The following is a 27,852-nucleotide window of genomic DNA, read 5'->3' on the forward strand; positions in this document are numbered from 1 at the left end:
CCAATCTACTGCCGTGTAGTCAAAGTCAAAGTCGTAGAGTGATATCACGACGAAGACACCGTCAAAATGCGCGTCTCCTCCCTTCGCCAGGCGGCCCTCGCCACTGCCCTCGCCGCGGCCGCCCCCGTTGCCGCGGTCCTCAACGCAACCGAGACCTCCAGCCGCCTCACCATCGCCAACGAGCGCCTCTATGCCTCCATCGCCAAGCCCGGCGGTGCCGTCGTCGAGCTCACCCTCGACGGCGTCAACCTCCTCGGCACCCTCTCCGGCAGCACCGGCCAGGGACCCTACCTGGACTGCTACTGCACTCCCGAGGGATTCTGGACCCCCGGCAACACCAAGCCCACCTTCGAGCTCTACTCCGGCACGGACTCCTCGGGGACCAAGTATGGTGGCGTGAAGATGTCCGACACGTACGTCTCCACGGGCCAGGTCCTCGAGCAGTACTGGTTCCTCCGCGAGGGCGAGACGGGCCTGCACATGTTCAGCCGCGTTGCCTACCACAACGAGACGAACCCTTTCCTCCGCAACCTGCAGGAGCTGCGGACCCTCTTCCGTCCCAACGACCCCATGTGGACGCACCTCCTCACGAACCCGACGCAGTACGCGCCCCTGCCCTCCAAAGATGCCGTCGCGAAGCAGGTCGTCGTCCAGGACGCCACCTGGTACCTCGGCAACACCCCACAGGACGCCTACGTCCAGCAGCATGCCGACTGGTTCACCAAGTACACCTTCCAGGACACCTGGCGCGACATCGACGCCTACGGCATGTTCGCTGACGGCTCCAAGACGGCCGACAACTCTACATTCGGTGCCTGGATGGTCTTCAACACCCGCGACACCTACTTTGGCGGCCCGCTGCACTCGGACCTGACGGTCGACGGCATCGTGTACAACTACATCTCGTCCAACCACCACGGTGACCAGACGCCTAACATCACCAACGGCTTCGACCGCACCTTTGGCCCGCAGTTCTACCACTTCAACCGCGGGGCCGCCGGCACGAGCATCCTCGAGCTCCAGGCTGACGCCGCGAAGCTGGCCAACCCGGAGTGGAACGCCGACTTCTACGACGACATCGCTCACCTGGTGCCCGGCTACGTGCCCTCTAGCAAGCGCACCACTTGGAAGCTGCACGTTGACCTGCCCGAGGGCGCCAAGAAGCCCATCGCCGTGCTCGCGCAGAACGGCATCGACTTCCAGGACAATGTCTTCGACACCAAGGCTTACCAGTACTGGACCGATATCGATGCCGAGGGCTACGCCACAATCCCGCGCGTCAAGGAGGGAACATACCGGTTGACCATCTACGCCGACGGCATCTTCGGACAGTACATCAAGGACGACGTCCAAGTGGTCGCGGGCAAGGTGCAGACAACGCACGCGCGTTGGCGCGAGGAGACGGCCGGCACGGAAGTCTTCCGCATCGGCACCCCAGACAAGTCCTCCGGCGAGTACCGCCACGGCTACGCCCGCGACGAGACCAAGCCGCTGAAGCCGGAGGAGTATCGCATCTACTGGGCGCGGTACGACTTCCCCGATGAGTTCCCCGAGGGAGTGCGCTTCCACGTCGGCCAGGACGATCCGGCCAAGGACCTCAACTACGTGCACTGGGCCGTTTTCGGCGGCAAGGGCAACTCAATCCGTAAGGATATGTACCTTGGTGACGGCAACGTCAACAACTGGACCCTGGTCTTCGACCTGGAGGAGGCGCAGGTGCGGCAGAAGCGGTACGGAACCTTCACGGTGCAGCTAGCCGGCGCGAAGACGGCGGCGGGCAACACCGACGTCTTCAACGCGAGCGAGCCGCACTCCAACCTGAAGTACACGGTCAACGTCAACGGCAAGGACCTGGAGCCGTGGGTGATCCCCTATTACCACAGCAGCTCGTGCGCGGTGCGGTCGTCGGTGATCTGCTACAACATTGACAACAAGTTCGTGTTCGACTCTAAGCTGCTCAAGGCCGGTGAGAACGAGATTGTGCTGAGCCTGCCGTATGGGGCCAAGGACTACGAGAGTGCTGTGCTCACGGAGGCCATCTACGTGCAGTACGATGCGCTGCGGCTGGAGATCAAGTAGCGGTTCGGAACTTCAGTAAATGCATGAGTAAACCTGATAATTGTTAATAAAGTTTTTTTCGTCGGAGAGATTTTGCAAGCCCAAAACATTTTGAGAGCATTGACTGTGCCGAAGAGCCGGGTCGTCAGTGAACCACAGTAAATGAGACTGAGTAGGGACGAGGATGTCGCGATCAGATAAACGTTCGTTTCAAGACTGTCAAAAGTGGGAGCGGTTCGTGTTATGGCTGTGTTTGCGATGCGGTCTTGACCGCAACAGCGGCAAGGCGCGTGTGAAGAAGGGTGGTTCTCAGGAGGTTCAGGGGCGTGTTTGGGCCTATGATTTGGTTCATACCTTGGGTGTCGCATAGAAGTGGGATTTGCGGATTATCGTCAACCACGTCGTACCTAACAATTGCTGTTTCCACTAGTTGAACGCTGTGCGTGGGCCTTGTGATCGAGATGATCAATATTCGGCCGCACTAGCAAGCACAATCAAGCCAAAAGATCGCCTGTAGAAACGAAAACTTGTCTCCTTGGAGCTGATGCGTGGTTGTGATACTGCTATTGAACTTGCGCCAGAGTTGGCTTGGGCTGGAAAAGTTGCGCTGTTGCTGGTGTTCGGATGACACTAGGAGATACATCACATCCTGGCAACCGGCTCTGTACATGGCTCGATTTAGAAGCGGAGTGTCAAGCCGACAGGTTTCGCCACTCGGTAGGCATTCGGCTTGCCGACTTTCCAAGAGCTGAGTCTGGTGAGCGGGATTTTTTTGTCTGCATGTAAGTGTAGGCAAGCAATCAGAGGATTTACGGTGCAGTGTCGTGCTAAGCATGCCGTGGTATGCTGGGCTGTGGTATGCTGGGCTGTGGCGGACATGCATCAAAACAAAAGGTCGAGCGGGGAGCAAATAACTTGCTAGGCTGCTACTGGCAATGGATCCTCATATGTACGCCTAAGATGACGACCGGCACTTGTAGGGCTGCCCCATCTGCTGCAGGCTGCTCGAGCTGTGCCTGGCCCTGGAGCTCTCCCGCACATGTGGAAGATTATTAGCGGCCGCGAGCGAGGCTGATGCGGCGTATTGCAGCCCTCGTGCGTTGACCAAAGTTCTTCCCCGCGAAATCCTTTGCCGTGAATGGAGGGATGGTAGTAGTAGGATCAATAGCGACTGCATTGTCTTCGTCATCGTAAAAGAGGGAATGTTAGGCAGCACCTTTTCCCATCAAAGTGCCTTGCGTTGGTTGACGGCAGAGGACCATTAAACAAATGCACATTGTGGTCATAGGTAGTGCTGAACCAAGAATAGCGATTGCCGGGGGGTTCTCGCCCGCAAGTAGGGGCTAAATGCAAGTTGATCGCCAATCACAGCGCAAGGTTACAGTTCCATCGAGGCTGGATCATAATCCTCGTCGTTGTGACATCGGTGCCGTATTCTGCCCGGGTCATCGGGCTGCTCTTGCTGCGACCCGGCCACGTCGAGGTTGGTGGTTTGGAAAGCAGCTCAATGTTGCGAAGAGGAGAAGATAGCTACTGTGACACAATAGTGTTGAAAGGCAGACATCAAGCCAAAATCGAGTCCCCGGCCAGTCAGCTCGTGGTACGAGGTAGTCCCCGGCAACACGACTGACCCCCTCCCCGCTTTCAGCTCAGGTTGTCGACAAGCCACCCCCCGACACAAGGGTGGCACTGATGTCTCTGGAGCCCTTACTGGCAGGTCTTGGTGTTCTGCATATCGAAGTAATCTTGTTCTGCTTCTCGACAGAGACCAAGCGAGCCCTGGCATTGTCTCGACGTCGACAATCAGGAGAAGAAGAAAAGATCGCCCAGGTTCTCCCCACCGCATTGAGAGACGGCCTCTGCGCCGCTACCGTGGGAAATAAGGTGTCAAGCGTCGAACTGGAGACGTCAACGCCGGCGCATTGTGTTCTTGGTATGTCTTGGATGCTGAGTCGACTTCACTTCTTGGAAGGTTTGGCCATTGTTTGCCAATACCTGGCTGGACGCCGCAGTCATGCATGCACATTGGATGACAATGCCACTGTTGTACCAATAGTCTGTCCGACACCTTATTCTAGCAGCCATTCACCATCGAAGGCATCGGTGATCCCTTCTACTTCTTCTGCTTGATCAGGGCAATGTCAGATGAGCGCTACGTCAGCGGGATCCTGACGAATTTACGGTGTGTAGCGACAAGGCTGGAACGCTGTGCGATGACGGGAAAGATGACTGGGGAGCGAATAGGCATCCGAATAACGTGCAGAACAAAATGCGAGTCTGGAGCATGGGAATGAGAATGGGATCACGACAGTCGGAATTTGTTGGCATGCAAGCCCAACTTGCTTGGAGCACTCATCAGGATGGGCCCTGTGGGTGCAACCTCTGCTATACGTATCTTCCTGCCTTAACTGCCCTGCCTCTCCCGCTAATATGCACCTTTCCGGCAAAGTATACACTAGCTATTTGTAGTTGGCCATGGTACATCAGGATGCGACCTCACAACCCAACGTCCGCCATCGGGAGAAAATAAAAAGATACCGGTACGTCCCTTTCTACCACACACATACCAGATACACCAGCAAGCCTCAGGTGCCTGGACCGGACGAGGGACGGACCCGCACGTGGCAGTGCGCGCTGTGCATATTTCCCAGTTGGGGGGGCGCTCTTCTTAGCCTCCCCGTCCCGTTATGAGGTTAAGGGGCTGCCCCGGCCAAGATAGGGCCAGGGAGGCTTGCAACACCCTTTAAGCCCCTGGTCATAGCACCCGTACCTAGGTACCTACCGGTGGTGGAAAGGGCTCTATCCGTACCATTGTAGGTTCATCGCAAGTGCCTTATCGTCCCGATAAGAGGTACGTACCTCGGGAAGCCCACGGCACCTTGGACGAAACCTCTCGTCGGCCAACACAGCATGAACGTACAATCTTGTCTGAAACACCATCTACCGCCAGTCACTCTCACAGCTCCAGCTCCCAAGCTCCCCAAGAGTCTCCGCGCTGGCGGTCGACCCTCCTCCCGTCCCAACTTCTCCCAATGAACGACGGCGCCTACTGATCCGCTTTCAAGGAACCAGCATCTTCTGCCTTCGTGTTCATCCCCTTTTGCTCTTGGCCCTCTGCCCCTCGACGTCGCGCTTTGCCCTTCCGGTCATGATCCCATCCCAGCCAGGCTGCTCAAGGGACACCATTACCGCCAGTCTGACCCCTGGCTGCGATCTTCGCGCTGTCTTTCCGGGCGGCCCCTGTCAAGGCGCAGCGCCGTGTAATGTGCTGGCTCGTCGAGAAGGCAGCTCCTGATGCCAACTTCAGATGAAGCCTTGTTTTGTTTTGTACTTGTTTCCAGGCTGCGAGTAAAGACATAGGCAAAAGGACCATGGCGCTGTCATCGCAGGATCAAGAGGCCGGCTCGAGCTGCGCCAGCTCCTGTTTATCCTTCCCTTCCTCCCACGCCGCTGTCCACCTCGTTTCTTGCTGCTCATCTTCATGCTCCTGCTCCAACTCTTCGCTTCTTCAGATTGCTCACTCCAAGATTGACGTCCAGGATCAGCGGCACCGTCTCTCCTCATCGCCTCCTCCGTACCCGCTCTCCCTCCCGCTCCATCACTTCTGTGCCGGTCCACCTGTTCGGAGAAAAGCTAGACCAGGGGCACATGGACCGGATCCCTCGCCAGCTCCTGATATATTTAACATCCCGGCCCTCTTCTACCGGAAGTGGCCCCTCCTCGTTCTCGCCATCGCAGCTAATACTTATATCCTCGTCCACTGCTCTCACTTCTCTTCCTTGAGAAAACAAGGGGAAACAAACCTTTTCGTATCGTCACTCAACTCGCTATACCTAATAATTATCAACATGGTCGCCAACATTGGAGGGCTCGCCGCCCGCGCAGTCTTCCTCATGTCTGTTCGGCCTATCGTCCAGAGAGCAGACGTTACCACCTACACCAACAACTCCATCGCCGCCATCCAGACCCTCCAAAACACATGGTATGATGTCGGCTCAGGTCTTTGGGACAACGCCTGGTGGAACAGCGCCAATGCCTTCACAACCCTCGCCGACTTCGCTGACTTGAACCGCGACGCTGCGAACCGGCTCAACATTGGAGGCATTCTCAGGAACACATTCAACCAAGCCCAGAAGGCCACGGCCACGGCCGCCAAGTCCATCAACGCCGCCGGTCTCGTAACGTCTTCCTATGCCATCACCAAGCGTGAAGTGCCGCTTCCCATCGAGGGACGCCAATTTAGCGCTCAGGGCTTCCCTAATTTTATCAACGAGTTTTACGACGATGAGGGATGGTGGGCGCTCGGTCTGATCCGCGCGTACGATATTACCAGGGACCAAGACTACCTCGACATGGCCGTGCGCATTTTCGCCGACATGAAGACCGGCGGCAACACCACCTGCGACGGCGGCATCTACTGGAACAAGGACCGCAAGTACGTCAACGCTATCGCCAACGAGCTCTATCTCAGCGTTGCCGCATCGCTAGCCAACCGTATTGCTAGTGACAAGGCTAGCTACCTGAACATCGCAACGTCCCAGTGGGCATGGTTCAAGGACAGCGGTATGATCAATGCTGAGGGCACTATCAACGATGGCCTCGACGACGAATGCAAGAACAACGGTGCCAACGTCTGGACCTACAACCAAGGTGTCGTTCTTGGCGCTCTTGTCGAGCTCAGTCGTGCTACCGGCGACAACTCAGTCCTGACAGACGCCACAAACATTGCCAAGGCCGCCATCAAGGCCTTAACCGACAGCAATGGCATCCTACACGACAACTGCGAGCCTAACTGTGGCTCCGACGGCAACCAGTTCAAGGGCATTTTTGTGCGCAACCTTGGCTACCTGCATGCGGTGGCGCCGCAGGACGACTTCAAGACTTTTATCCTCAAGAACGCCGACAGCAACTGGGCCAGCAACCGTGACGGCCAGGGCAAGCTGGGTGTCGTCTGGTCGGGCCCCGTACAGGGCGTCTCCGGGCCGACTCACAGCTCGGCATTGGACGCTATCGTTGCCGCTGTTGCCGCCGCGTGATCAATTTAATATTCTCGGACCGTAGATCCTTGGAATGGAGTTGGGAATTGATTTATACAGGGTCGCCATGGACACTCCTTTGTTAATCGGCGCAGGAAAAGGGAACGGGATAAACTTGATGGAGATGGATACCCCCTCTGGCGCGGACACTCCTTAGGAGCTTCGGGCAAGACAGAGCCCAGGCGGCGGCGCATTGGGTTTATTGTTAATGACAACTCTAATGAGTAATGATACCATAGTTTGTTTGGGTAGTTTTACTGGATGCTCAGGAGGGAATAGTCAAACCTACCTTGGTGGCAGGATTGGAGAATACAGGATTTTCCACTTTAGAAATCAGGCACTGACGATTCGTGATGCAAAAGTGTGCGCCCGGTCATGAGCCACCTATCTCACAACTGGTGAGGTCAAGGACTACCAGCGGCGAGGTTCGGCAAGGTCGACAAGGTCGAAGCGCCAAGGTGTTCTGTTGAACCGAGTTGGGGCAAGCTGTACGCCAAAAGAAGATCTCCCGACCGATCACTATTCGGGGCTGAAGCCGGTAAATTTTATTTATGGCTCAATGCTGATCGCTTCCGCTTTAAATTGCCCGAGAAGATCATTTGTGATTATGTTGTTATGCGGGGGAAATTGAAATTGGAGACCATCGTGTAGTGTTTCCCTGTCTGTGCTGCCTTACGAAGGGGGAACGGTTAAAGAAATAGTAGGGGGTCAAACCTATTCCAATAGGCGAGTTTGGCTGGCATACTAGATGTGTCAGGCAGTGGAACGTATGGGGCCAATAGTGTATATTGATAAGCTTGTCCGAATAATGACAGTAACAGGGATTACTTCTACCTATATAAGAGAATGTGGCTTGGACCCCGTATTGCATCGATAATGTATGGGTATCGCATACGTTTCATATGCATCTATCAAACAACCGTGCATTGCATGGTTCTAACCGCCTGGGTCTGACAAGATGAATGGATGGGGTGGCAGGCTTGGCTTGGCGCGTGTGTGTATGTGTGTGCTGTGAGTCGAGATTCAACATGCCTTCCCTGCAGTCAACGATCCGTGCATTCTCTCATCTCCACGAACACGCCCACCTGGAGACTCACTGTCCGATGTTGGACGCAAGCCACAAGCTGGCCATGCTACACACGCGTGGGTCTGAATGGGATTCATCCCATGAGTCTCATTGACTCCTACAATATGTTTTTTTTCTTTATTCCGCAACCAAGCTTTACCATCTAATTGGGACAAACAAACTGGCACGAAAGAAACATCATACATACACATTGCACTAAGACATTTTCGCGCGTATTCGGTACGACCCAAACCGTACCAGGAGTCCATGACGCATGCCTTGCCCAAGTGGGCGGTGCCTCGGGTCCTTCGGGAAACCCATCATGATGCGCGTTTTTGCGTCTCATTCCTCAGCCGTTGTGCTTCCTAGGACGACAGCACCTAGAAAAAGTGTTGTTTCATCCCCTTTACAATCGTCCTACTCGGCCAACCGTCCGAGTAGGCTCACGTCCGGGGGCTGTTTTGCGACCGTCGTCTCATTTTCGAGCTCAGCTCATCGAATCAAAAACTCGTTGGTGAGACGGGGCTAGCTGCCTCAGATTACTTCGCCCAGCAGCGTCGCTGCCATGACTGCCGCTCCGGCCGACCCTTTTGGCCAGGTCCTCAAGAACCTGGCCCTCATCGCCCTGAGCCTTGCCCTTTTGCCTCTTGACACGTTTTTACTCTTCTCGTGCTATACATGGCAGCGCCTGCGTCCCAGCCGAGCTTCCGGGCATGTCGCTGCCGCACGCCAGCAGCGCCGAACCATCCTCGTTACCGGTGTCGGTATGACAAAAGGCCTCGCCCTGGCACGACTGTTCCACCAGGCGGGGCATCGCGTCGTGGGTGCCGACTTCTCGCCCTATGCATGCGGGAGCAAATCCCGCGCCCTGTCCGCCTACCACGTCCTTCAGAAACCGGGTCGAGGGAGTGCCGACCCCTACCTGGACTCTGTGCTCAAGATCATTGAGCAGGAAAAGGTCGATCTCTGGGTCAGCTGCTCCGGCGTCGGTTCCGCCGTAGAAGACGGCATCGTAAAAGAAGTCATCGAGGCACGTACGAGCTGCAGGGCTGTGCAGTTCGACGTCGCCCGCACCAGGATCCTGCATGAGAAGGACTCGTTCATGGACCACACGCGGGAGACCGGGCTGCGCATCCCGGAGTCGTACCTCGTCACGAGCCGCAACGAGATGGTTGCTGCTCTCGAGAGCGCTGCAGGGCTGTCGTATGACCTTGAGAAAGAGGCGACCAAGCCCCAGAACGACAGGAAGCCGCGCTTCATTGCCAAGTCAGTGGGCATGAACGACAGAGGTCGCGGCGACATGACGCTGCTGCCGCAGCCGACGGAGAAGCAGACGTACGACCACATCTACCATCTCGAGTGGCTCGGCCTCTCGGACAAGGAGCCATGGCTACTCCAGGAGTTCATTGACGGGCACGAATTTTGCACGCACTCACTCGTGGTGCGTGGTGAGGTTAGGGCCTTCGTCGCCTGCAACTCTGCGGAGCTGTTGATGCACTACGTCGCGCTGCCGCCAGAGTCGTCTTTATCCCAGGCAATGCTGGAGTTTACGAAAAAGCAAGCTGCTTCGTTCGGGGAGGGGTTTACGGGGCATCTGAGCTTCGACTTCATGGTAAGCGATACGGATGTGGCCATGGCCAAGATGAGCAAGCCCGGCCAGTTGGAGCTGTACCCCATCGAGTGCAACCCGCGGGCGCACACCGCCGTCGCACTGTTCGGAGACACGCCGGAAATGGTGGAGCAGTACCTAGCCGTCCTCGACGACAAGTCCGCGAACGGCTCGGACATTGAGGTTGTGACGCCGAGCAACCCGGCTAAATACTACTGGATCGGCCACGACTTCTTTGCTCTTCTCTTGCTCCCAACGGCACGCTTGCTGCTCTTCCAGATATCCATTGCAGCATACGGGCGCTCTCTGTGGAGGTTTGCGGAACATGTCCTTTTGTGGAAAGACGGAACGTTCGAGCTGTGGGATCCGCTGCCGGCATGGTGGCTGTATCACGTCTATTGGCCCATGATTTTCTGGGACTGCACCGTCAACGGAAGGGCCTGGAGCAGGATCAACGTCAGCACAACGAAGATGTTTGCAATATGATTGGTGGACGAAGAAAATACCAAGATGCTATGTAAAAGAATGTGATGGGTGGTATGGATTCTACGGGCAAATGGAGGCACGCCCGAAGATTCAATCGCCGGACTCCATAACTGCTGATGTGTTTCTGGGAGCTTAGCACAGTTGTTTGAAAAGGGAAATAATTAAATTAAAAAAATGAATCACTTTTTTATTAAACCTGTGGATTTAGTGAGCCTGGGATAGCACCTCTCAAATCCTTATTTGTTTGAAATGACCTGGGCCGGATCCTCCGCACCGTAACCAACCGCCAGATTGACGGCAGTACTGAACCACCAGGCAAGCACCTTAAACGGAAGCACTAGTCATTCGAGAGGCGTATATGCATGACCATCCTTGTCATTGCAAGTCGCTCTTGACAAAACATGTCCAGTCGACGCCTTTTCGACGGGTCCACGTGGCATGTAGTTGACAATCCTTCATGACCGGAGGCGGTTCCGAGCCCGTTCCGAGCTTCGTTCCGACAACCCCACGAGACTCCCCTCACACGGCCGGTTATCGACCGACTTCCTGCCTCCCCTTGGCCTATGGCAAACCTCCATCCGAATCCACTCCTCAAGGATCGGGGATTTAGATCGATTGTGATGTGCTAGAGGGTGGGGTTTTTTTGAATACAAAGACTAACCCCGGCCTATAATTGTGCTTGATTGGTCGCATGCCCAACCGCACAATTGACTTTGTCCGATCTACGTCTTCTCTCACACGCCCGGAAAGCGTGCCTTTAAATATCGAGACACCTCTTGGCCAGAGCCATTTGAATTAAACGGCCTGCCAACCCACCCCGCCGTAGTACTGCAAATAGACAGACAGCAAGACACGAAAAGAATAGACTCGCCGACCAATATGGACTCGTCCCAATTCCGTACCGCCGCCCAGGAGGTCATAGAAGATAGTAAGTCTCTCACGACGTTGAGACTCGAATCGACTCGTCCTCATCTTATCTCCTTCTCATTCGCCCCGACGGAATTTCATAGTACTCGTCCCAAAGAAGCAAAACAAACACTAACACGGGCACAGTAACAATATACTACGACACAATCGCCGCCCAACCCAAGGTCCTCCCCTCCGTCACGCCGGGCTACCTCCGCCCTCTCCTGCCCAACTCGGCCCCCGAGGACCCGGAATCATGGCAGACCATCCACGCAGACCTCCAGTCCCACATCGTGCCCGGCATAACCCACTGGCAGTCCCCCTCCTTCCACGCCTTCTTCCCCTGCACTAGCTCCTACCCGGCGATGCTGGCCGAGCTCTACTCCAACGCCTTCAACGGCGCCCACTTCAACTGGATCTGCTCCCCCGCCGTCACGGAGCTCGAGACGATCGTCCTCGACTGGCTCGCCCAGCTCCTGGCGCTGCCGGCGTGCTACCTCTCCACGGCCCCGACGCGGGGCGGCGGCGTCCTCCACGGCAGCGCCTCGGAGGCCATCCTGACGGTCATGGTCGCCGCGCGCGACAAGTTCCTCCGCGAGGCGACGGCCCACCTCCCCGAGGACTCGGAGGAGAAGGAGGAGGAGACGTGGCGCCTGCGCTCGAAGCTCGTCGCCCTCGGCAGCGAGATGGCGCACTCGTCCACCAAGAAGGCGGCCAAGATCCTTGGCGTCCGGTTCGCGACCGTCCCCGCCCCGGCGGAGGCGGGCTACACCATGACCGGCCCCGCGCTGGCGTCCACCGTCGCCGCCCTCCGCGCCAAGGGCCTCGAGCCGTTCTACCTGACGGCGACCCTGGGCACCACGGACACCTGCGCCGTCGACGACTTCCCCGGCATCCGAGACGCCCTCGCCTCCGGGCCCGGGGAGGACAAGGTCTGGGTCCACGTCGACGCGGCGTACGCCGGCTCCGCCCTGATGCTCCCCGAGCACCAGCACCTCACCCCTCCCCTCGAGGCCTTCCACTCCTTCAACGTGAACCCGCACAAGTGGATGCTCACAAACTTTGACTGCTCGGCCCTCTGGGTCCGCAACCGCGCCTGGCTCGTCGAGTCGCTGAGCATCAAGCCCGCGTACCTCCGCAACCAGTTCTCCGAGGCCGGGCTGGTCACGGACTACCGCGACTGGCAGATCCCCCTGGGCCGCCGCTTCCGCAGCCTGAAGCTGTGGTTCGTGCTCCGCGCGTACGGCGCCAGCGGCATCCGTGCCCACCTGGGGCGGGGGATCAAGTGCGGCGAGAGGTTCGCCGAGATGCTGCGGGACCGGAGCGACCTGTTCGACATCATCACGGGCCCTAGGTTCGCGCTGGTGGTGTTCACGTGCAAGGGCCGCGAGGGGTGGAGCCGCGAGGAGAGGAACAAGCTAACGGAGGCGGTGCTGGAGGGGATCAATGGCGAGGGCGTGATTTACCTCACGCCGACGACGCTGCACGGGACGTATGGCATCCGGATGTGCACGGGAAGCAGCCAGGTTATTGAGGAGGAGCACGTCAAGAAGGCGTTTGATATCATGGTCTCGGCGACTGAGAAGGCGTTGGCAGAACGGCAGTGAGGTTGCAAAGGTGAGCGTAAACTGAAGTGCATGTTCAAACTCGCTAGATATGTATAGAGAATCCGCATACGATGCGATAGACTAAGCCTCAACTATCCCAATGCTCGCTCTCGTGCCGCCCCCTTTTCCATTCGTCTTATGCTAATATAATTTCGTCAATGTTTCATGGTCTGTTCTTGTTCTGTGCGTGCCATACGCCCCAAATGCTATTCATAATCGTTGTCGTGATGTCGTTTAATGATGTAATTTTGTAATGTTGTACAACCGAATGGCCTTGAGGAAGTCCCAGTCGGGTAATGCCGATTACCGCCGGGGGGTGTTTACCAATTCGAATACTCCCTTGCCCGCGAGGCCGGGATGCTCCGACTGCGCTTCGGCTCATCATACCGCCGGCCATAGCCATAATCCCGCTCAAACTGGTCAACGGCACGAGCGTATTCCCGCTCATCCCTCACGCTGCCTTCACGCCACCGACTAGGCTCAGGCTCAGGCTCAGGCTCCGGCTCCCGTTCCAGATCGCGGCCGTAGTCCCTCACGGACCTGTACTCTCTCTCGTCCCAATCTCGGTCGTAGTAATCCCTTTCGCTTCTGTCGTCTCTGTAGCTCCTATCGTCGCGGTCATACGTCCTGTTCCTCTCATACCCGGCTTGACTCCGACTGCTACGCGGCGGCCGCGACCGTGACTGCCGCTGACGACGTCTCTCGTCATTTGTCCCTCCCTCATCGTGCTTCTCCTCGTACCTCTTTAGGGACTTGTCAATTCCAAAGACAACGGTGGCGCCGATCAGCCCAAGGGCTAGGGCCTGGCCCCAGTCGAACCCCCCAACCTCCTTTTCCATCTCCTTGCGAGCTTTACGGCTTTGTGGATCCGCCGTCCATGGTCGAGGATCAGGAGGGAGAAGCTTGCCTGGCTTGACCATTGCGAAGTTGATTAAATGTGGGTTGGATGTGTGTCTGGTTTGTCTTTGCGTCCAAGAGAACTCGAGGCTCAACGGCGGCGTTGGTGGTGGTATTAGTGTACGGGGTAATTGAACCGGGTTATATACCCCAAAGGATGTAGGTGGTGTGCCCTGTCGTCTTTCGCCGGATCGAGACAAAACATGCAGGGGAGAGTCTTTGATGGGTGGCACTTTCCAACGGCATTCGGGACTGATGCGTGCAAGGGCAGGCATCGTACATTTATTTCCGAAAATCCACCTTTCCCTCCTTTCACCGCTGGCATTCCTCCGCATCAATACCTGACACCAGATACCCACGGATGTTCATTGTCGAGGGTCCTGGGGAGCTTTCCCATTGGGCCTTAACTGAGAGCTTGTCGTCACTGTGCTGCATGATGTCATGAGCCGATCCAGAATCGACCCGTCGCTTGCCAAGATATTGACGTCAGATCTCGATCTGGCCATAGCTCCCCGCCACAATCTCTAAGCGGCCAATCAATGCCTTCGCAGCTTATGCACAGCTCAAGAGCTAACGGGCCACATCATGAGACCACTTGGCTCCAACATGCTGTTGGGAATGAGGCTTTGTCTTAGCCGCGCGGTGATGTAAAGGATATCTCTGGCACCAGTTGAACGCTTTGACAGGCGGTCGAGCCCACTGATACCCGGCGCATGGAGCAACGGAAGATTTTGAGGCGCATTGTGGGAAAAGAAAAGGCGTGATTGGCAGATGTTAAGGAACTAGTGGTATTGTTTCATACTGCTTGTGTCAACCATGTCTAGGGTTTCCACGTCTACTAGATGCTTGCTCTCCTAGGCGCCATGGTCCTCCGCATCGCCTTCTTGGCTTCTGTTTCCTCCATGAACGGCAGAGCCCCGTCATCTCTAAGCTTTTGCAGGTACTCCTGTCCATACTTGTATCCCATCTGGTACAGCTCGTCAAACTTGCCAAAATCGAGCGTACCATAATCATCAATAGGAGGCCGCATATAAAAACAGCCAGGCATTGTCTTAGCTCGTTCCAGAGCGTCGACGCTAGACACGTAGGCCAGTCTAGCCTGGATCTCCGCCAGTGTCGGAGGATTGGGAGTCCCCGAAAATGGGTTCCACCGGTTCCAGAATGCCCACACTCCCGACAACGAATCACCATATGCCTGCGGGGTGTCGTCGTCAAGGGACCCGACGTCCACTGAAAAGATAGTGTCTACCCCCAATCTTTTCATGTGTGAGACAGTCAGATTGTCGATGTAGCCACCGTCTAAAAGCATGCTTCCTTCGTCACACAGGGGCGGAAGCAAGCCGGCCAATGACATAGAGGCTCTAATGTACCTCCATGCGTAGCCACTAGTGTGGTACTCGATTCGACTCTTGCTAATGTTCGTAGTGTTGCAGTAGAACTCGAGCCAGAAGTCTTCGATCTGAGTTTTGCCAAAAGTCTTGAAAATACCACGGTTAAACTCGTGCCCCGTGGTGTACGAGGCCGTCGGATACGTGAGATCCAAAGCGAACCGCCACATACTAGCCATACGACCTGAGAACTTTTTGGCAAGACCGAAGATAGGAACAACATCGGCGTGACGAGCATAGAGAGCGCCAATGAAGGATCCGATGGACGTGCCACCAACGACGTCAATGGGAATGCCAGACTCCTCCATGGCCTGGATGATGCCGATTTGCGTGATGCCTCTGGCTCCGCCTCCGCCAAGAACAAGTCCAACGGATTTGCCGCAAAGTCGCCTTGCAAGACGGTGAAAGTCACCCTTGTACGGCGCATCTGGAGAGTAAAAAGGACTGTGTCGCACTTTTCTCGAGGTGTACTTCTGGATCTCTGCCTGAATGATCTGGACCCGTTCTTTCAAAGTCGTACTGGTCCTCTTCGAGGGCGGATGCACAGGCATGATGTTCGCACCGAGTGGCATCTGGACATGGTAATGCCCGCCATTGATCCACATACGATTCCTCAACCAAGCTCTGGTCAGGCCAGAGGGGGAGTACCGTTCGGCGTGTAGGAGGACAAGGATCTTCCTTGCTGTTGATTTCATTCCCAGCATGAAACGTTCATATTCGCCGATCTCAGGGGAACCCTCGGCGAGACCAACCAGAAGGATGCAATCAGCTTGCGTGATGCAAGTCTGGGTCCAGGGAGAATTGACATTGGTATCTGATGTATGATTAGCGCCTTGATCATACTGTAGGATTCTTCAAGATAATGTAGGATTTGCGTCCAATCAGGAAAAAATTAGAGTTAATGTTTGGCCCTCAACGGTCTTGCCTCGGGAAACAGGTTTGTTCATCATAAAAGGGACAGGTAGGTAAGGAAAGAAAGAAACGGGGGAGGGTTTCTTACCTGCGACGTAGACAACCAGACCATACTTCTCCTCCAGGTCGGCCAAGTACTGGGACAACTTGAGCTTGCCCATCTTGTTGAATGCATGCTTGCCAAGGTGGTTGAGAATTGCGGACTGGTTGAGAGAGGTGGCACCATTTGCAGGGCCGACCTGAGCCAAAGCGTTCATCAACCGGTTACCGAACTCAACAACTGGGACACCCGAAGTTACGGGCAAGATTGCAACAGTCCTCAAGTTGAGTGACGAAGAGCCCTTGCTTATCGTGTTGACATTGCCCGCCTCTCGAGAGAGCAATTGCGACGGGTCATCGACCAGATTCCGCATGCGCGACGCGATGATCTTGGAAATCTTGATCGTGATGTTGGGATGCTCCTGAGCAAGACTGTTGAAGAGTGTGCGAGGAAACTTGACCAATTCGGTTTGACGAATGGCGTGGAGGGTTCCAGGTCTGACCGACTCTGTCAGGACTTCCAGTTCTCCAACACTTTCACCCTGACCAAATTCTGCCCGAACACTGACACCGCCATCCTTCCTATCTTGTACGAGGCGCAGTCGACCATTGAGGACGATGTGAATGGCCTCGCTTTCTTCACCTTCGTGAAAGAGAACTTGACCAGCATCGACCTGCTCCCAGTCAAGCGCAAAGTCGATGTGCATGATGAGACGCGGAAGTAGACTAGTCAATCGCTTGGCCATTGTGAGCAGAACAATGGGATAACGATCAACGATTCTCTCAAGTGCGGACCGCGGAAGAAAGCCAACATAGACATCCGTCTTGGCCACAACATCGATGAAAGAACGGTATGAGGAAACGGTGCCGACATAGCCTGCAAGACCACCAGGCTTGATTAGTGATACACTTCGGCGGTACGGTTGCTTCTTCTTCGTGTCCAGGTTTACAGAGCCATCCATCGCAAGGTAGTCCGTGTGCAGTGATGTCTTGCTCGATGACTGTAAGATGTCCGCTGAAGTATCCTCTTTGCTTGTGCAGATGTCAAGAAACCCGTCAACAACGTAGTACAAGCCAGGGTTGCGCTCGCCTTGCTCAACCAAAACAGAGCCCTTGGGGAAGAACACGATCTCAACGTCATCCTTCATGTCGTTCGCAAGGATGTGGGCATTCGGCGGGGTATTCAGGGTATACCCTCCGGAAGTCATTGACTCCGTGTCGCCATCTCCAGCGACATCAAATGGGCCCATGAGACCAAAGGCATTATTACCGTGACCGGGTCTTGGTCGTCTTTGGTCATAGGAGAACAGCCGTGGAGAACCTTCGACAGACTCGGCTTCGCGAGAGACGCTTCCATTGCTGCTGAGACCAATAGCCTTGAACATGCACTCTAAAATCGACTGGCGGAATAGATTGTCCTCGTCCAGTGATTCACGGCCGTCAACCGATACTCGAGAATGTCTCTGAGTCGTGAAAGGGTTGAAAGATCGCTGAGCAAGGGGGCTCGCGCCCTCATTCCGAAAGGCATCGGCAACTTGTTCCAGGTGAACACTGCTCGCGCCCGACGGCCGATGGTCACCGTACCGTGCAGATTGAATGTTGGCCAGAAGGTCGCCAGGGCTAGCGTGCGTTGAAGCTCTCTCCCTAGGCGGCGCGATTGTTGAGGCCGCCTGGGAGAGTGACCTCTCCTTCGTAGTCATAGAATGCATCATAGCGTCCTTCCGAAGAGTTGAGGTTGATTTGCGACGGCGATGAGCGTTGGCGTTATGCAGCGCGATCCCTTTGCTCTCAGATTCACCGCCAACTCTTTCCCGTTCCCGGTCAAACTTCTCCTTCAGACGCTGCAAAGCATCGCCTCGGAGCATATTGGGTAGCTGGCAGGTAGTGAAAGACAGCATGTTCTTTTCTGTCTGCAAGACCTCGCCAGTGAGTCCAAGATAATTGTAAGCCGTCGCTAACGTTACTCTTTGAAAGCGAGAGAGAATGACCTGCACAATGTGGGAGGTTGCCTTCGGGTACACCTTGGTCAGCCGGCGGAAAGCACTGGCTGGGATAATCGCGATGGTCGTGTCAACCGTTGCCCTAGCGATGATATCTGGGTGAGCCGAGCCGGACGTTGCCCGACTCTGGAGCGGAGGGCGTTTCGGTTGACGAGCGCTACCAGGATGATCAAGGGATATCGGCGGGATCCTTGCGCTGCCGGGCAAATTCGGCGTGACGGATCGTTTGGGTGGCTCCTCAATCCTCACGGCTGGCCTTTCGTCAGCGCTCTCGGGAAACTCAGGTGTCGCCGGGAACGGACTTGCGGGATCCGATGGCATGCGGCGAAAACCAGCATTACGCGGAAATGGAGAGGTTCTCAACCCAGCGCTGCCCGCCGTGGGTTCTGGTGTATCATCATCTGTTGACCGAAGTTTGACATCTTCTGTAAACAGAGACATGATTGAGAACAAGGATGACATCGGCGCTCCATTGCGAACCTCTGTGAGCAGTTGGTACCTCTGCCCAGTAGGTGACATATCGTCCTCTTCTTCAGCGTATGCAGAGTCTGCTCCAAAGCTCTCGAAAGGATCTGGGTCCATGGCTCTGGCATTTCGGCCAGATTTGACAAAGATCTCAACGAGGCCATCGACAACAATGCAAAATCCCTTCTCCTCTTCCAGGTTGAAGGTCTCGCCAGCAATCAGCTTTCGAGTTTGCATGCTCCTGGTCAGCTCATGGAAAACCTGTCGTTCCAGATAGCCAAAAATCTTGATAGCACTCAGAAACTCGTCCAAGTAGCTCGAGAGGCCAGCCTTTTTACCCTCATCATGTGTGTCGGGAAACAGATCAACGTCCGGCTCCTTCCTCTGAGGCTCTGGAGGCAGCCGTGAGTACATGTTGAGAATGCGGTAACGCACTACCCAACTGACAGCGGATATGATGGCGACCATAATGACCATCCTATAAAAAAGTTAGCAGGGGCTCAGATGTAGGTTCGATTATAGGCGCGTACAAAGTAGTAGCGTTCATCGTCACAGTCCAACTCGTCGAGAACAGGGTGAACAAGACGGTCGGGATTGTGATAGTGACGATTCGTATAGCCCAATAGAGAATCGAAGAGATCAAGGAGAGAATGGCCAGTATGAATCTGCCAAACAGACCCAACCAGCTAGACGATCCTTGAGCTGCGACGACCTCCTGCGCGCGCGTAAACGCGGAAGGCAGAGCCTTGGGAGATGCATTCATCGTAGCCGACAAGCTCTCTGACACCGCGTGAGCGGCACTCGAAATGTCGGACGACGACATGACTATGGTGTTTGGCGATAAAACGGGCGTTGCAGCATAGTGCAAAGGCAAAAAAAAGACAGGTTACATGATGGACGCAACCCTGGGGGAAACAGGGCGCGGCAAGGGGTAGGTTTTAAGCCGTTGGTGGTGGCTGAGACCCAAGACCGAGGTCAAGAGGTGGTTGGAGAAAGATAGAAGAGGGAAGAAAAGAGCTTTGCCCTGTGGGGGAGCTTGAAGAAGCTTAGAAAATCAAGGAAATGGAGCACGGGCGGTCAGCGATTGTGCCGCCCCACCCCGCTAAAAAGTCCCAGAACGGAACGTGCGGCATGTGACGCCAGGCCCTCCAGTGCCTCCAGCATCCAGTGAATCCACTGTTGGTAATGCTGCGTGGAGGGGCACCGTCGGTCTCGGAAACCTCAACTTTCAAGATCTGGTCACGCTCCACGACAGACATATTTCAACACCACCAGCTGCTCTAAATTTCTCTCCAACTGAGGCAACACATTTCCGAAACGAATTCTTCAAAGCCAGACTCAATGCCGTTTGCGCAGCTCGTCCTGGGCAGTCCAGGCTCTGGAAAGAGTACCTACTGCGATGGCAGTAAGCTACCCTTGCCAACACATATCTCGTGGTCTTGGGAGTTAACACATTGCACCTAGTGCACCAGTTTATGGGCGCGATTGGCCGAGCATGCTCTGTCGTGAATCTAGATCCCGCAAACGACCATACGAACTACCCGAAAGCGCTCGACATTCGAGATCTTGTCAAACTAGAGGACATCATGGCGGGCGACAGGCTAGGGCCAAACGGTGGCATTCTCTATGCTTTGGAGGAGCTGGAACACAACATGGAATGGCTTGAAGAGGGGTTGAAAGAATTTAGCGAAGACTATATTCTGTTCGACTGCCCGGGGCAGGTTGAGCTATACACACATCACAACTCTCTGCGCAACATCTTCTTCAAGCTGCAAAAGGCTGGCTTCAGAGTCAGTCCCCCATATGCTTTCTTCTTGGCGTGACATCACTGACTCCGTCTCAGCTCGTTGTCGTACACCTATCCGACTCCTTCTGCCTAACCCAACCCTCGCTCTACATCTCCAACATACTCTTGGCCCTTCGCGCCATGCTTCAGATGGATATGCCACACATCAACGTACTGACCAAAATCGACAAAGTCGCCTCCTATGACACCCTTCCCTTCAATCTCGAATTCTACACCGACGTCGATGACCTTTCGTACCTGATCCCCCATCTAGAAGAGGAGTCACCGGTCATGCGCAACGAGAAGTTCGGCCGACTGAATGAAGCGGTTGCGAACATGATTGAGAGCTACGGGCTGGTCCGCTTTGAGGTCCTTGCAGTTGAAGACAAGAAGAGCATGATGCACCTTCTACGAGTCATCGATCGAGCGGGAGGATACGCCTTCGGAAGCGCCGAAGGAGCGAACGATACTGTCTGGCAGGTCGCCATGCGCAACGAGTCGTCCATGATGGATGTCGGGGATATTCAGGAGCGCTGGATCGACCGCAAGGCCGAATATGATGAGCTAGATCGGAAAGAATGGGAGGAGCAGGCCAAAATGCGGGAGGGGGAGGATCCTAATGCAGGTCAGGCTGCCCCGGCTGCGGACGATTATGACCCAGATTTTGGCGACATGACGGTACCCGCAGATAGTGGTATAAAAGTAGTGCGCAAGAACAAATGATACCCTTCAGCCGTCTTCCTCAATCAGGTCATCCTCGTCAGAAATATCCGACGCGTCGAACATAATAGTGTCCTCGGGCTGGGTCTTGGACTCGGAGAAAAGCGGCAAAGCGCCACTCGCGGTGGCGGCAGCAGAGTCCTTGGCAGCGAGAACCAGCTGCCTGGCCTGCCGGATGGCCTCCTCCTCAGCTTTTCGGATAGTGCCGCTCACCCTGACGACTTTGAAGGTGCAAGGCTTGCCATCTCCGCTTTTGAGAGGGACGCGATCCAAGAAAGTCAGGGCGGCCCAGACAAGACGGTAGTGTGCTCTCTTCACCTTCAAGATGAAAGTTGACGTTGCCGGAGAGAGGTACTTTACTGCATGGCTGTTAGGTGCTGTTCGCAAACAAAATTTGTAATTGTTTCCGGCTCACCTGAAAGGTTCCCCTCTATGGCACCAGAGCCATAATCGCCAAACAGGGTAGCAACCTCAGCTCGGATCGCTTTCAACAAAGACTGGGGAGTGAGACTGCCAGTCGTCGGTTGATGCAAAACCACAAAGTCCGGTACACTGCTTGTTTGCTGTTTCGACGGCTCTGGAGGGTATAGAATGTTTACAAGAACGTATCTCTCCTTTATTCGGACCATTGTGTGGTGTCGGGCCCAGTGTCTTTCAGAGTAAAGTTGATTCTTGAAGTTGATTATTGAAAAGTTCAAGCCTCGAGGTACGTACTCGCGGGACACTTGAAGGTCGGTCTTTCGGAGTGGGGCTGCGCGGGATGTCGCTGACTAAGGCGGGGGAGCTTCGCTCATCGGTAGCTACTCTACGAGCTCCCGACGTCACTAGGCATAGTCTACTGGAGCGATATCTAGGTGTCATCGGTAGTTTATTCAGGAACAGCCAGGCCCTCTTAGATTAAAGTGTGTCTCGCAGGTCGATCTCTAATCGGCGTTCTCGGCAACTTTACTTACACGACCGCTATCATGAGTGATACCCCTCTCAAAGTAGCTATTCTGATCGTCTCGACGACAGCTTCCAAGGATCCTTCGACAGATAAGTCGGAACTCGTCCTGAGAGATGTCATCGAGAATGAAGGTGGCGGGAAGTGGGAGGTCACCGAGACCAAGATCGTGCAAGATCACGTTCCCCAGCTTCAACGGCAAATCATGCTGTGGGCAGACCTAGGTCCAGCTGAAGGAGTTAACCTAATCCTTACCACTGGCGGGACTGGCTTTGCGGTGTCAGATAGTACGCCGGAGGTATGGTGGTCATCTTTTAGTTACGTTGCTTGATGTTGATCATATTGTACAGGCTGTTGGCACTCTCCTCCACAAGACCGCCCCAGGTCTGGTACACGGAATGTTGGCTGCCTCTCTGGCCGTTACTCCATGTAAGTGAAGGCAATACATTAACCAAGACCATGCTGACAACCACAGTCGCCATGATGTCTAGACCGGTTGCAGGTGTTCGGAATAGCACTGTCATAGTTACCCTACCTGGATCCCCCAAGGGCGCCAAGGAGAACTTACAAGCCATTTTGAAGACACTGCCCCATGCATGTGTCCAGGCCGCCGGTGCTGATTCTCGGATACTTCACCAAGGTGGAGTCAAGAAGCTTGAGTCCGAAGCAGGTATCGACCCCCAGAGCGCAGCTGCGACATCGAAATCTCAGAAAAGCCACGACCACTCTCACGACCATCACAGCCATGATCACAGCCACGACCACAGTCACGGCCACGGCCATTCCCACGGTCACGGACATGGACATGGGGGCCTCGTCAGACATACGAAGCCAGGAGACAACCCTTTATCCAATGACCCAAGCCTTGGTCCATCCCGCAGATACCGAGAGTCACCATACCCAATGCTAGAAGTGGACGATGCCTTGAGACTGATCAAGGATTTCACCCCTGACGCTGAGATTGTTACCTCCAAAGTTGATGTCAACATTGTGAATTCAGTATTGGCGGAGGATGTCACTGCTAGAGAAAGCGTACCCGCGTTCCGCGCTAGTATAGTCGACGGGTATGCCGTTGTTGTGCCGGAGGACGGTAACATGAAGGGTGTCTTCCCTGTCACAGCGGTATCCCATGCCGCTCCAGGCGACGTGAAGACACTCAAGGAAGGCGAGATCGCCAGAATAACAACAGGTGCGCCTTTGCCGCCAGGAGCCACCTCCGTCATCATGGTAGAAGATACCGCTCTGAAATCTAAGACAGATGATGGCAAGGAAGAGAAGGAGGTGGAAATCCTCGCCGACGAGGTCAAGCAGGGTGAGAACATCCGGGAAGTGGGCAGCGATATTAAGGAGAACGACGTGATTCTAAAGAAAGGAGAGCAAATCTCCGGCGTCGGCGGCGAAATCGGTCTGCTCGCGGCCGTGGGTGTTGCAGAGGTCAAGACCTACAAGCGCCCGGTCGTTGGCATCCTCTCCACAGGTGATGAGATCATAGAGCCAGACCGCCCTGGTGGCCTCCGCCTAGGAGAAGTCCGCGATACAAACCGCATCACACTCATGTCAGCAGCTCGCCAATGGGGCTTCGAGGTCGTCGACCTCGGCATCGCGCGCGATAAGGCCAACTCGCTCGAGGAGAACCTGCGTGAGGGCCTCCGCCGCAGCGACCTTCTCATCACCACGGGCGGAGTCTCTATGGGCGAGCTTGATCTCCTGAAACCCACTATTGAGCGCTCGCTCGGCGGCACAATCCACTTTGGCCGTGTGGCCATGAAACCCGGCAAGCCGACCACCTTCGCTACGGTGCCGGTTAAGAAGACGCTCGGCGACCGTGTTACCAAAACTATCTTTTCCCTACCCGGAAATCCAGCATCGGCTCTCGTAACCTTCCATCTCTTTGTCCTGCCGGCATTGCATAAGCTCTCCGGCATCGAGCCCGTGGGCCTCCCCAAGGTTCCTGTTACACTGGCCCACGACTTCTCCCTTGATAAGCTACGGCCAGAATATCACCGCGCTGTCGTCACGGTAGGAAAAGACGGTGTGCTTTCGGCTAGCAGCACTGGCGGCCAGCGAAGTTCCAAGGTCGGCAGCTTGAGATCTGCGAACGCACTTCTTGCCTTGCCGAAGGGGTCGGAACCATTGAAGAAGGGGGCCAAGGCTGATGCGCTTCTGATTGGGGAAATCCGCGTGGCAATCTGAACATGCATTAAGTGATGGATTGGGTAGATTTAGTAAACGATAGCATTGAAATGTTATTCCTGTTATTCGCCGCGTTGTACTACAAGCCAGTCATTCCCTCCACCCAGCCGAACCATCACTTCTTTGGCTGCTTCCGCAGTACTTGGAGTCAAAGACACTGAGGGGTTATGCCTCAGAAACTCCGTTTGCTAAGGCAACTACAAGCAACATAAAAAAAACACCCGGTCTCTTTCAAAGTCTCAAAATACATCGTGCTTGTTGTGGAAGTTGCTCGTACAGAAAATCATGTCGATGAAGAGCCATAATACTTCGATAGTGTACAATACAAAATATCCTCGCCCTGCCTGTATGCCATTAACGCCCGCCCAAGTAGCCTTGGTGTAATGCAGTGCTCCACTGTACATCGTCCGAGGTAGACATTTGTTAAGCTGTCCATGGTAACCTCCTCCTTTTATACCTCTCGTATCGTTTGAATGGTGTTCAGTACCTATACCTTGCCGAAGGCGTTGGCCTTGCCAGAAACAAGGAGTCCGACAATCAGACCGAAAAGACCAAGAACGGAGCTGAAAATCTCTACTACGAGAATCTTGACGAAACTGTGTACCAACCAGTCAGTATGCTGAGGTATCCTTTCCTTGAATCCGAACCCAAACTCACAGTGTGGGGTCGGCGGCATCGGCCAACGCAGCTCCACTGCCGTTGATGCCAACAGCGACACCGCAGATGAGGTTGCACATTCCGACGGTGATGCCAGCCCAAAATAGGGCGAATCCGGTGTAGTAGCTGTTGCCGCTGTGCAAGGCCTCGCCCTGGACATTCTCAAGCTGAGCGGAGAAGACGATGGCCATGATGACGCCGTAAATGGCGACGACTTCGCAGAAAATAATGGAAATCAAGTTCTTGGTTCGCACGCGTGGTGCCTTGACACCCGCGCCGAGAATGGAGGAGCCAGTGATGAAGATACCCCTAGACATGCCCTGTTAGATGTAGCCCGCGTCGAATCGTTGCTCGGTGATGCGAAAGCTTGTCCATACCATGCCGCGCCCACAACGGAGAGACCAATGCAAAGAGCGATGCCCGTGTCCGCCCAAGCGTAAGGAGAGATAGATTCGAGGAAATCGCCGACGTTAAAGGCCTCGCCCGATCCCGTGAAGAGCATGTCTGTTCGAGGTGTTAGCCAGCGCTGTCGCGGATCGTCTAGGCATCGCAGGGCAGGTCCGTACAAGTTCCCACAACGAGGAGGGTGCTCCCAATGCCTCCCAGGCCATATGTGAGACTCATCGTGCTCGTTTGGCGTGTGTCGTTACCGGTATCGTGGATGGTGGTTGACGGCGGAAGTCTGGGGGGGGTTGCAGCTACGTCGAGCTATCTAGGCCAAGCGAGTGAGGTAAGGTATCTGAGGTAAGGCAAGAGCGAGCGACCCAAATTCGGCAAGGTCACATGACATGCGTATGCGTTGTTGTCCTTAGGTAATCCACGGCAAAGTAAGGAGGCGCCAGAGACAGGTTGCGACAGGACAGGCAGCCGTAGAAAGGCAAGGATAGCTCCACTTCAAGTAGATGAGTAAGCGGGAACCAAGGATATCCTCAAACAAGGTCACTATAAATACAACCTTGTCTCTTTCACACTCACAACCACCCAAATCGACGCCCGCCCCCAGGAGATCAGAATAAATCTCCAAGATGGCAGCCGCACCTCAATCGTTCTACGAGCTTTACCGCCGTAGCAGGTACTGCGCCATTCATGATAATTACTACACACTTGTACTATAGATGACTAACTCTGGTTTGTCGCAGCATCGGCCTTGCGCTAACGGACATGCTCGATGATCTGATCAGCGAGGAACGCATCCATCCGCAGCTGGCGATGAAGATTCTTGCCAACTTCGATCAAGCCATCACTGAAGCCCTCCAGAAGAGTGTTAAGGCCCGTCTGACGTTCAAGGTAAGTGTCCAATACGGGCTTTCCTTCCTCTTCGTCTCCCGTCGCTAGCGACTCCAATCGCTGTACTTAGGCGCCCATTGTCCTTGTTGCGAACTTGGGTTTTGAAGCGCGAACATAGTCTCAGCAGATGAGCAGTGTGGCGCATTATTCGGCAACTGTATACTCGCGGCGAACAAGAAGGCTAATGCTGCGTGCCTTACAGGGAAGCTTGAGCACCTACCGTTTCTGTGACGAAGTCTGGACTTTTCTTATCAAGAATGTCCAGTTCAAACTCGACAACGGCGGGCAGATCGTTACGGCGGACAAAGTCAAGATTGTCAGTTGCAACGCCAAGAAGCCGGGCGAAGGACCTTGAAGTGGCGCATAAAGACCAGTCGAACGAGAAGACCGGAGGCGGCCTCTGCCATCTTTTTCGTATACGGGTGAATACGCATTTTCGGTCGAGGGTCACGACGATGACGAGCGCCCTCAGCGGCTGCATATATTTGGCGTTCAGGTTCATGGTCTTATGATGGTTACGGGCTGGGAATTATGGGAGTTTACCCAAGATTGCGATTTTGATACCACAAGAGGTTTTACAAGCACGTACTCATATGAATACGCTCGAGAGTCAATAAACTAGATGCTCATATGAAGATTGCGCCGTTCGCAGGTGCCTTGGTAGCATTTCACTGTGAACTACCCATGAAGTTTTAAATAATTGCTGCCAGCAATGGTCGAAGGTGCCAAAATACTTCGCCGACTCTCGCGTGTGAATTCGATAGTTCGGCTGGAGTTCGCTGCGAACTTGCCATGCGGAGGAGGGTATGTAGGAACTGAGGCAATCGCCATGGACCGTACCCTATATAGTTCCGCCAGCCACCGCATTGCCAATACAATTCGCTTGCAAGTGCGCCAAGGACTCATTGAATTTTAATGTGTTTCCGTCGTAATATGATCATTGCATCAGTAGAAGCACATTGGGTAGTAGACAATTGCCCCGAAGCCCGAGCCAATATTGGTCTTTGACGGCAATGCGAAGCTCCATACGTCATCTTATCACTTAGGCCCACACTGTCTGATTGGTGAACTTTCGCTCCTGAGGTCTATGAGGCGGCATTCTAAACGCCGATAGGCTCTCTCAAGCCTTGCAGAACATTGAGAGTGCCTGCACAGAATCACAGGAAGCAAGCAATTTGCATCAACGTTGGATCCCAACTGTGTCGCTTCCGGACTCATTGAGGAGGGGATATGGCCGATGCCGGGTACCTGCAGAGCCGGACCCCATTTTCCGGAAATGGGGCAAACATCCGAACTGTCAACTGTGTCTCCCAGTTCCTGTCCTTCACTTGCAATTGGAGAACCCGACGTCGCCCCTTTCTATCGTTAGGCTCAACGGTTCGTTTTTCCAGCGGTTTGGTTACCAATCACACTTCTTTGTCTCTTACACGGCACTTCTAAACTCGTGTCTATGCATCTGGCGTGCTGGTCTGAGAGCGAAACTTGTTCCTCCGACGCCGAGGTCTTGAAGCCACACGTGCCGTTTGACTTGCACACGCCGGGATTCCCCTACATTAGTCGTGCGGCTTTTCAAGACTTGTCAAACACCCATCCACATTGAGCCAACACAAGTCGCCGTCAGACTTCCTCAGGCTCCGTCTCTACGCGCACATACTCCCTCCCACACGTGTGCGTCGGCCGGTCTTGCACTGACCGCAGCGTACCTTAGCTTGACTTACCTCATCTCATCGCCAAGCCCACCACCACCCATCCCCCAGCAGGGGCTCGGCAGCAATCTCCTCCCTCTCTCTCCACATA

At 54.8% G+C, this 27,852-nt stretch overlaps 11 protein-coding genes across 11 annotated transcripts; 7 read left to right on the forward strand and 4 right to left on the reverse strand.

The window, feature by feature from the left end:
- Positions 1-66: 66 nt before the first annotated feature.
- EsH8_VIII_000507 (galactose mutarotase-like domain-containing protein) lies at positions 67-2,079 on the forward strand (the record flags this gene model as incomplete). The annotated part of the gene is made up of 1 exon (XM_083269549.1): positions 67-2,079. One exon carries the CDS (start codon positions 67-69, stop codon positions 2,077-2,079), a length of 2,013 nt encoding a protein of 670 aa, XP_083129317.1.
- Positions 2,080-5,429: 3,350 nt separating this feature from the next.
- Positions 5,430-7,094, forward strand: EsH8_VIII_000508 (glycoside hydrolase; the record flags this gene model as incomplete). Its single annotated transcript, XM_083269550.1, has 1 exon — positions 5,430-7,094. One exon carries the CDS (start codon positions 5,430-5,432, stop codon positions 7,092-7,094), a length of 1,665 nt encoding a protein of 554 aa, XP_083129318.1.
- A 1,631-nt stretch (positions 7,095-8,725) lies between these two features.
- On the forward strand, positions 8,726-10,255 carry EsH8_VIII_000509 (uncharacterized protein; the record flags this gene model as incomplete). Its single annotated transcript, XM_083269551.1, has 1 exon — positions 8,726-10,255. The coding sequence occupies one exon, from the start codon at positions 8,726-8,728 to the stop codon at positions 10,253-10,255; it is 1,530 nt and encodes a 509-aa protein (XP_083129319.1).
- An 879-nt stretch (positions 10,256-11,134) lies between these two features.
- On the forward strand, positions 11,135-12,768 carry EsH8_VIII_000510 (pyridoxal phosphate-dependent transferase; the record flags this gene model as incomplete). Its single annotated transcript, XM_083269552.1, has 2 exons — positions 11,135-11,183; positions 11,309-12,768. 2 exons carry the CDS (start codon positions 11,135-11,137, stop codon positions 12,766-12,768), a joined length of 1,509 nt encoding a protein of 502 aa, XP_083129320.1.
- A 320-nt stretch (positions 12,769-13,088) lies between these two features.
- On the reverse strand, positions 13,089-13,688 carry EsH8_VIII_000511 (uncharacterized protein; the record flags this gene model as incomplete). The annotated part of the gene is made up of 1 exon (XM_083269553.1): positions 13,089-13,688. One exon carries the CDS (start codon positions 13,686-13,688, stop codon positions 13,089-13,091), a length of 600 nt encoding a protein of 199 aa, XP_083129321.1.
- An 815-nt stretch (positions 13,689-14,503) lies between these two features.
- Positions 14,504-19,292, reverse strand: EsH8_VIII_000512 (lysophospholipase; the record flags this gene model as incomplete). Its single annotated transcript, XM_083269554.1, has 3 exons — positions 14,504-15,867; positions 16,054-18,947; positions 19,000-19,292. 3 exons carry the CDS (start codon positions 19,290-19,292, stop codon positions 14,504-14,506), a joined length of 4,551 nt encoding a protein of 1,516 aa, XP_083129322.1.
- A 518-nt stretch (positions 19,293-19,810) lies between these two features.
- EsH8_VIII_000513 (GTPase GPN2) lies at positions 19,811-20,978 on the forward strand (the record flags this gene model as incomplete). The annotated part of the gene is made up of 3 exons (XM_083269555.1): positions 19,811-19,874; positions 19,934-20,259; positions 20,313-20,978. The coding sequence occupies 3 exons, from the start codon at positions 19,811-19,813 to the stop codon at positions 20,976-20,978; spliced, it is 1,056 nt and encodes a 351-aa protein (XP_083129323.1).
- A 6-nt stretch (positions 20,979-20,984) lies between these two features.
- On the reverse strand, positions 20,985-21,604 carry EsH8_VIII_000514 (RNA-binding protein POP5; the record flags this gene model as incomplete). The annotated part of the gene is made up of 2 exons (XM_083269556.1): positions 20,985-21,334; positions 21,391-21,604. The coding sequence occupies 2 exons, from the start codon at positions 21,602-21,604 to the stop codon at positions 20,985-20,987; spliced, it is 564 nt and encodes a 187-aa protein (XP_083129324.1).
- A 336-nt stretch (positions 21,605-21,940) lies between these two features.
- Positions 21,941-24,111, forward strand: EsH8_VIII_000515 (uncharacterized protein; the record flags this gene model as incomplete). Its single annotated transcript, XM_083269557.1, has 3 exons — positions 21,941-22,216; positions 22,269-22,347; positions 22,394-24,111. 3 exons carry the CDS (start codon positions 21,941-21,943, stop codon positions 24,109-24,111), a joined length of 2,073 nt encoding a protein of 690 aa, XP_083129325.1.
- A 487-nt stretch (positions 24,112-24,598) lies between these two features.
- EsH8_VIII_000516 (H(+)-transporting V0 sector ATPase subunit c'') lies at positions 24,599-25,392 on the reverse strand (the record flags this gene model as incomplete). The annotated part of the gene is made up of 4 exons (XM_083269558.1): positions 24,599-24,707; positions 24,769-25,077; positions 25,146-25,272; positions 25,335-25,392. The coding sequence occupies 4 exons, from the start codon at positions 25,390-25,392 to the stop codon at positions 24,599-24,601; spliced, it is 603 nt and encodes a 200-aa protein (XP_083129326.1).
- Positions 25,393-25,793: 401 nt separating this feature from the next.
- On the forward strand, positions 25,794-26,410 carry EsH8_VIII_000517 (transcription initiation factor IIA subunit gamma; the record flags this gene model as incomplete). The annotated part of the gene is made up of 3 exons (XM_083269559.1): positions 25,794-25,840; positions 25,908-26,055; positions 26,258-26,410. 3 exons carry the CDS (start codon positions 25,794-25,796, stop codon positions 26,408-26,410), a joined length of 348 nt encoding a protein of 115 aa, XP_083129327.1.
- Between the last annotated feature and the right edge of the window lie 1,442 nt (positions 26,411-27,852).

This window comes from Colletotrichum jinshuiense, chromosome 8 (assembly GCF_051148585.1).
Source record: "Colletotrichum jinshuiense chromosome 8, complete sequence".
Classification (NCBI taxonomy): Eukaryota; Fungi; Ascomycota; class Sordariomycetes; order Glomerellales; family Glomerellaceae; genus Colletotrichum; species Colletotrichum jinshuiense.